The following is an 8733-nucleotide window of genomic DNA, read 5'->3' on the forward strand; positions in this document are numbered from 1 at the left end:
CCCCTTTCGGTTTTTTTTTTTTATTTTTGGGCGAAAAATTACGTTTCTCCAATCTTCTCAAAACTCTGGATTCTTATAGAGGGCTGCGAGACTTTGACCTGAGTGCAAAAATGGATGATCTAGACCCTTCCCAGAGCTGAGATATAAAAATTAAAAATTTCGACCCAAAAATAAAAACCACAGTGTTACCCCTTTCGTTTTTTTTCGTTTTCGGACGAAAAATTAAGTTTCTCCAATGTTCTCAAAACTCTGGATTCTGATAGAGGGCCACGAGACTTTGACCTGAGTGCAAAAATGGAGGCTCTAGACCCTTCCAGAGCTGAGATATCGAAATTCAAAATTTCGACCCAAAAAAAAAAACGACAGTGTTACCCCTTTCGTTTTTTTTTTTTCGTTTTTGGGCGAAAAATTAAGTTTCTCCAATGTTCTCAAAACTCTGGATTCTGATAGAGGGGCACGAGACTTTGACCTGAGTGCAAAAATGGAGGCTCTAGACCCTTCCAGAGCTGAGATATCGAAATTCAAAATTTCGACCCAAAAAAAAAAACGACAGTGTTACCCCTTTCGTTTTTTTTGTTTTTGGGCGAAAAATTAAGTTTCTCCAATCTTCTCAAAACTCTGGATTCTGATAGAGGGCCACGAGACTTTGACCTGCGTGCAAAAATGGAGGCTCTAGACCCTTCCAGAGCTGAGATATCAAAATTAAAAAATTCGACCTGAAAAAAACCCCACAGTGTTACCCCTTTCGGGGTTTTTTTCGTTTTCGGGCGAAAAATTAAGTTTCTCCAATCTTCTCAAAACTCTGGATTATGATAGAGGGCTGTGAGACTTTGACCTGAGTGCAAAAATGGAGGATCTAGACCCTTCCAGAGATGAGATATCGAAATTCAAAATTTCGACCCCAAAAAAAAAAAACGACAGTGTTACCCCTTTCGTTTTTTTTTTTTCGTTTTCGGGCGAAAAATTAACTTTCTCCAATCTTCTCAAAACTCTGGATTCTGATAGAGGGCCACGAGACTTTGACCTGAGTGCAAAAATGGAGGCTCTAGACCCTTCCAGAGCTGAGATATTGAGATATTTATAATGGCATAATGCACTCAGGTCTAAGTCTCATGGCCCTCTATAATAATCCAGAGTTTTGAGAAGATTGGAGAAACTTTTTTTTCGCCCCAGAAAAAAACAACAACAGGGGTACCACTGTCGTTTTTTAAGGGGTCGAAATTTTGAGTTTCTCTGATATTCTTGAAACTCTGTATTCTGATAGAGGGCCATGAGACTTAGACCTGAGTGCAAAAATGGAGGCTCTAGACCCTTCCAGAGCTGAGATATTGAGATATTTATAATGGCATAATGCTACGTGGGATCTCAATATCTCAGCTCTGGAACGGTCTAGAGCCTCCATTTTTGCACTCAGTTCTAAGTCCCATGGCCCTCTATCAGAATCCAGAGTTTTGAGAAGATTGGAGAAACTTATTTTTTCGCACAAAAAAAACAAAAAAACGAAAGGGGTAACTCTGTCGTTTTTTTTCCGTGTCGAAATTTTTAGTTGCTCTGATCTTCTTGAAACTCTGGATTCTGATAGATGGCCATGGGACTTAGTCCTAAATGTGCAAAAATGGAGGCTCTAGACCCTTTCAGAGCTGAGATATTGAGATATTTATAATAACATAATGCTATGTGGGATCTCAATATCTCAGCTCTGGAAGGGTCTAGAGCCTCCATTTTTGCACTCAGGTCTAAGTCTCATGGCCCTCTATCAGAATCCAGAGTTTTGAGAAGATTGGAGAAACTTTTTTTTCGCCCCAGAAAAAAAACGACAGGGGTACCACTGTCGTTTTTTTAAGGGGTCGAAATTTTGAGTTTCTCTGATATTTTGAGAAACTCTGGATTCTGATGGAGGGCCATGGGACTTAGTCCTGAGTGCAAAAATGGAGGCTCTAGACCCTTCCAGAGCTGAGATATTGAGATATTTATAATAGCATAATGCTATGGTGGGATCTCAATATCTCAGCTCTGGAAGGGTCTAGAGCCTCCATTTTTGCACTCAGGTCTAAGTCTCATGGCCCTATCAGAATCCAGAGTTTTGAGAAGATTGGAGCTGGGGCGAAAAAAAAGTTTCTCCAATCTTCTCAAAACTCTGGATTCTGATAGAGGGCCATGAGACTTAGACCTGAGTGCAAAAATGGAGGCTCTAGACCCTTCCAGGTTTAAGTCTCATGGCCCTCTATCAGAATCCAGAGTTTCAAGAAGATTGGAGAAACTTATTTTTTCGCACAAAAAAAAAACAAAAAAAACGAAAGGGGTAACACTGTCGTTTTTTTTCCGGGTCGAAATTTTTAGTTGCTCTGATCTTCTTGAAACTCTGGATTCTGATAGAGGGCCATGGGACTTAGACCTGAGTGCAAAAATGGAGGCTCTAAACCCTTCCAGAGCTGAGATATTGAGATATTTATAATGGCATAAATGCTACGCAGGATCTCAATATCTTAGCTCTGGAGGCGTGGAGCGCGGCGCGGAAGACGCGAATACGCCTCATTCGCGCGTCAAGTTGGCGCGAATGGCGCGAATTGAGCGTTGTGCATTCACGCGTTTGACGCGAATTCGCGTCTGCCGCCCGAGTTGAAAAATCTGAACTTTGGCGTGAATTCGCGCCGCGTTAACCAATCAGGAGCCTAGCTGCTTGCTCACGTGGTGAAGTGTCTGGATGCTTCAATAAATTATTTTGGTAATATGACTAAATGCATGGTGGGATTATGCACAACAAAGCAAATGTTTCATCACTTAAAACATTATTTCTATATAGGAGACATGTTCATTTTGTATTGAATGTTATTCATTCCATATCTAGAAATAGTATTAAGTTGTAAAGACACGCGAATTAACACTAGTGGTCAAGCGTCAAACTAGACGCGTCAGGCGCGAATTTGACGCGCGATTCGCGTCCGGTGTGAACGTAGCATGCGTGCACGCTCAGTGAGAGTGAGAATGCTCGCGCAAAGAGGAAGAAGATGACCGATCTATCGCGGGCTGTTGTTTTGATATAATGCGTTTACTTCCACTTTGATTTGTAGCGTTTTACAGAGTGTTTTCTTTAACCTGTTAACATCCGCTCTTTCGACATGTATATGAAGAGTGTGCTTAACTGAAAGAAAGCAACTATAAAAGGACTCATGGAACAACCATCTTTCCTATTCTTCTTCTGGTACCTCAAACTCTGACAGACGTTACAACACACGGACTGTTTCAAACAGGGGTTGGATAAATGTTTTGCTACACAAATATAAGTAAACACTTTGCAGACTGAATGTTGTCCTCGTCCTGTATGAACAAATGATGGATGTTTATCATGACTCCACTGTTTGATCGCACCCGCGTGTCTCACACACAGGTTACGTTACGTTACCTTGTAGAAAATATTTGACCTGGCTGGCAGAACGATTGCCTTTGCCTGCATCTTTGCGGTGACATGACTAACATATTTAAGACCTATCCAAATCTGAATTTAAAACAATTTAATACTTTTTAAGGCCTTATTTTTAGGAAAATTGATTTAAGACTTTTTAATACTTTTTAATGACCCACGGCCACCCTGATATTGATAAAACATGTCTATTTTGGAAATGAATGGAGATCACACAAATAGTCTATATAAAATAAATGTATTTGATGGGAAGTAACAACATAAGGAAGTGGCAGGAGCAGTAGACTCAGTGGTTGGCATTTGTGGGAAGAAGAAAACTGGTAGCAGTATGTGAATTGTATAGTTTAACAGATGACAATATATTGTGTTTGCTATATTAAAAAAGAAAAATGCTTTCTGTCTCTTTTGTCAGATTACAGCCTCACCTTCCGTCAAACGCCATTATATTCAACAATGTAAGTATGGCAGAGGTATTCAATAGCGTCTGGCTGCAGACTTGCACTTGCACTATATCAGACATTCACTAAATCACCTGCGCTTTCTCTGCAAGTGACGTCACTTGCTATTGTTGAGTAGGATTAGGGTTAGGATTAGGTTTACGGTTAGCATGTAAATATGGATAATTTACTGTTATTACCATAGTCTGAAAGTGGTCCGGTTTAATACAGTTTGGCAAACCAGCATTGGGTTAGCTACATAAACCAGCAGGCTGAGTAGTTTTGCAAAATTGTGAAACTTAACCCAGAAGTTACACAACAATGCAAATATAATTCAACAGAAGCAAAACACAAAAAAACCCGCAGATTTTAGAGTACTACACAACCATAGGTTATGGAACTCTGTATTAAGATCTTATAAGCACATTAAATTCCCGCACCCAAACAAAACTGATGGAAAGATACAAAATTGCAAACTTGTTTTTCTGCATTTTCGACTGTTGTTTTGTGATTTCATCTGAAGATAATTGTGTTTGATTCCTTAACTTCAACAAACAGTTTAGAGCCTATTGTTCTTAATTGACGTTGAAAATAGAATTAGATTTCTTTTTTCAGTTTGATTACATACTGACATGACTTTATTTTGGACGTTACTTTGTGTAATTATAAATTAAGGCAAAAAGATGATACAAAATGATAACAAATACTAAATGTACCCACCTGGTGTCCATTGTAGTATTTCAGAGTAGTCTACTGATGCTGATCGTAAGCTTTGGTGATGAAACTTGTCCAACTGAGTTGAGAAAGCAAGAGGAAAATCTTTTGTTTTCGCTCCGGACTCCGGACGGAGGTTTAAGTTTCGCTTTCTTTTCTCTGTTTTCTTGCTCCGCCCCGCAGCACAGAGGGGTTCAAAAAAGGGTTCAAAAGAATTGTGCGTTAATAACCGGTCAAATAGCCTACACTCTCAACAGTGAGGCTACTCTCATGAAAAACACTTTCTCATGTTGTTTTCGGTCGTCACGTCCCCAGCGGCCCTTGACAATATGAATGGCGCATTGTATGGATGTAGCCTGATGGTGATGACTCAGTCTGACATTCCGCAGCACACATGCCTTTTTGGGATAATGTGTTTATCCACATCCACGCGAGGGCACTATAAGCAAAAATGTCTACACTCAGGGATATTGGGTTCCACGTTTTCGGAGTTATGAGCTAGATGGCAGAGGCAGGCCACATAAATAGCACAGATATCAACATAAATAAATATGTAAAATATTCCATAAAAAAAAACATGAATAAGACAAATAATGGCATCTTTTTTTATGAATAAAGGCCAGTAGCCTATCACTGATACTATTATGGTGTATCAATAAATCACACTGACACTTCAATGAAATAACAAATTAACTTTTGGTAAAGGAAAACATCCAGCCCTAGTCTGGAGAAGTGACGGGGATATCTGTGGTTAAAAGTGTACAGTATTTCTCAAACACCAGTACTTGCAATAGAGTAATATTTTAGCAATGTAACAGTGTTGAGTACGGACTTTCAGTTCTCTTTCCACCTCTGTCTTTTATGCACACACCACCTAATTAGGCTCATTCATAATGAAGCCAGCAAAGCAGTTAATGTTTGTTAATTCTCTCAGATTCCCTTTAATTTACGAATTTTACTGAATTTAATTGTTATTTGGTCAGGCAGTTCTTTGGACATATTTCAGGGGCCTGTATGCAAAGGCCTTGTTTCGCGCTCAAAACGTTAACAGTTCATTCGGAAAGTGCAACTGCTAGCTGTGACTTCAAGTTCGAGATGAACTTCATTACATGACTGAATGATTCGAAGAGTTGCAAGTTAGAGCAAAAAAGAATCTTGCTAAATTGACCTATGCTCCTTTGTTTTTAGGTGCACTGAAGAGTAATGCAATGACTCAAAATGTTAACCGCAAAGAAGTGGAAATGGCGCTGGGGAAGTGGTTTACTGGCGCACGTGACCGTGGAGGGAAGAGGGCTGCAAGAGCCCAAAGAGAAAAAGGAGCCTTCTCCACACAGGCGCCATGAGTTTATTTTGTATTAACGTATTTTTTGGAGAGATGTGGGGGTTTTTTTCAGAGATTTTTTTTTGTTATATTTTTTATTTATTTACCGATATGTTGTGATATTTAAATATATATTTTAAAGATGATGTTTTTTGTTCAATTTAACAATATGTTAAATTAATTGAAATCAATATGTTAAAAATGAAAGTTTCTGAAATAAGGCCACAAAAATGGTCACACATATATATATATATATATATATATAAAAAATCAAATCATTGGTTCAAAGTTAGAGTTGGAAACATCTTGAAAAGAAAATTCTTTTTCCATATAAAGTATTATTGATTATGATCACTCATAACAGATATACATTATTCCAGAATTCACCCCTTACAGCTAACATTAACAAAAAATAATAAATACTGTAACAAATGTATTGCTCATTGTTCGTTAATGTTAGTTAATACATTAACTGACTTATTAACCTTATAATAAAGTGTTCCTGTATTTTCTTTTAATTTAAGATAAATTAATAAATCCACACATATGGTCATATAAGCAGCTGTACCGAATTTGGAGCAAAATCTAATTGTGTGAAATGGCACAACGGCCAAGTATAACCCATACTCGCAATTTGTCCTCTGCACAACCCATCCAAGCTAGTGCCCACACATTAAGAGAAGGGAGTAGTGAACACATGAACACTGCAAAATGTGGACACACACACTGGTAGCAGTGGGCAGCCAGGCCATTCACCACGTCAGTCACGTGATTATGATGACACACGGAATTCAGGAGGGTAGGGAGTGAAGAGGGCAATGGACGAGATGAAGGAAAGTTCGTACTGTACTACTTTACACGCTATTACAAAAAAAAAGAAAAAAACACCCCCCCCCCCCCCCCCCCCCCGGGAAGTGGACGGTATATGGTATAAGACAATACTGACCTGTAAAATGCAGTCCACACGAGGGCGCTGTTAAACAACTACACGAAAGCATTGCACCACAATTGTTTTAAAACAACACATTGAATTTGAAGTTCAATATTTCATCATAGTCTTGTAAACATGATACATTCATTACATGAATTGCATTCGTTAAATAACCACTGTTATAAATACGTTTTTCTTAAAGCCTTGAGGTTCAGAACTCACAGCACCTCAATTACTCTCCAAGAAATCCAAAATCAGAAGTAGCAGAAAAGAATTATGACGGAGAAACATGGAAGACTCTTGAATTACACTTAAACTAAATGAACTGTGTGAGTAACTGCCTATACTGTGTGAAAGTTTGTGTGGAGGCTTCTAGCTGTGGGTTTATAGTGCTCAGAGCTGGTGTAGTGGCAACACACCGTTAGGCTAATTGGATTGGATTGAGAAGTCTTCCTGGGAAAGGAGCAGTTGGGAAGGTCAAGTATTCCAATATCACTGAATCAAGCAGAATTTGATTAGTTGCAGCCTGTGTACATGTTAGCACCCCCCAACAAAACTCCTACCCCCCTCCTCCTTGTTGTAAATCTTCTTATTAATATCATGCAAATAAACACACGTCAGCATTAGGGATTAACTGTGTGACTATCATATGCATTACTATGGATCACAATCATCAATACTGGGTCTCATAACCTGAGATAAATGGGTATTGAGAATCTCTTTCGTTTTAATTTTTTCCTTCATTCCTTTCTTTTCCCTTCCCCTTCCACTTCTTTCCTTCCTTTGTCCTTCATTCATTCGTTCTATCAAAAAGGGGTTGAAGCAAGGGAGGAAGCAGGATCCAAATGCAGCACACACATGACTCAGGGACAGACCAACATCAAGAACTCACAAGACAGCTGAAACACAGGGCTTAAATACAGGGGTAAACAAGCTAGCCGGGATAACAAGGGGGCGTGGTAAATGGGAAACACCTGGGATGACTAATAGACAGACAGGCAACCGATAAACATGACAGGACAAACCCACACCGACACTGTGACACATTAATTCATTCATTCCTTTCTTTTTCCTCTCTTTCCTTTCATCCTTCCCTCCTTCTTTCCTTCCTACAACATTGTGGCAGATGGTAAATGATGGCAAGTCCACATTTTGTTTAAAAGCAGAGACAGCATTGCAGATGGACAAGAGCGTGGAGGCTTTATTAAACAATCAACCTCATGTTTTTGCATGCATATTGTGCAGCAATGGGGGTCAGCTTATTCAATTTAGTCAACTTAATAAAAAACGAGGAGACAGCAGGAAGGATAAAATCCTGAAAAGCCACTCTCAGTCTCATACAAAGCGGCATCATTAATGCCATGATGCAACACTTTTACAATCATGTTGCACACCCGTAAAGATATTCTCTCTTGGGGCATCAATGCAATTAAAGTACAAAAGTGAAGAGATCCTTTATCCGAGGGAAGCTTTATGATACACACACATAGCATGTAAAACCTGGTATTTATCATTGTGTGCATGTGTGCAGAGGGGTAAGGTTATGTCTGTGATTGCCATGGAAACACAGAGCTCTTGTGTGCATTTTGCCTTTACTGATGCTTTATTTCCTTGTTCCACTGTTTTCTCTCGCTCTCTCTCATTCGAGTCACAGGGCAGCACCACAAATATCTTGTTTATAAAGTTTGTTACTTTACTTCCATAGTGGCTATGTAGACAGAATGGATTTCTTAGATACATATGGAAGCAAAAAATACTACTTAAACTAGTCTTAAGAAAGATAATCTTAAACTTTTTTTTTACACTTTTAAATGAGAATCTCAGGGAAGCTCATCTGTATTCTCGTCGTCCTAATCGGGCCTCGCCATAAATGCATTTCGGATGAAACCCGGGTTTCACTGTACAAGCC

The 8733-nt window shown here is 39.1% G+C and overlaps 1 protein-coding gene across 1 annotated transcript in view; it reads right to left on the bottom strand.

The window, feature by feature from the left end:
• Positions 1 to 4882, bottom strand: part of apol (apolipoprotein L) — a 64738-nt gene extending 59856 nt beyond the window's left edge. Inside the window, exon 1 of the mRNA XM_039685771.2 lies at positions 4579 to 4882. Coding sequence (XP_039541705.1) covers positions 4579 to 4589 — 11 coding nt within the window. The 5' untranslated portion in view covers positions 4590 to 4882. The remainder of the gene's footprint in view (positions 1 to 4578) is intronic.
• Between the last annotated feature and the right edge of the window lie 3851 nt (positions 4883 to 8733).

The sequence above is a fragment of the Pimephales promelas genome, chromosome 3, assembly GCF_988280905.1.
Source record: "Pimephales promelas chromosome 3, fPimPro1.hap1.1, whole genome shotgun sequence".
Lineage (NCBI taxonomy): Eukaryota > Metazoa > Chordata > Actinopteri > Cypriniformes > Leuciscidae > Pimephales > Pimephales promelas.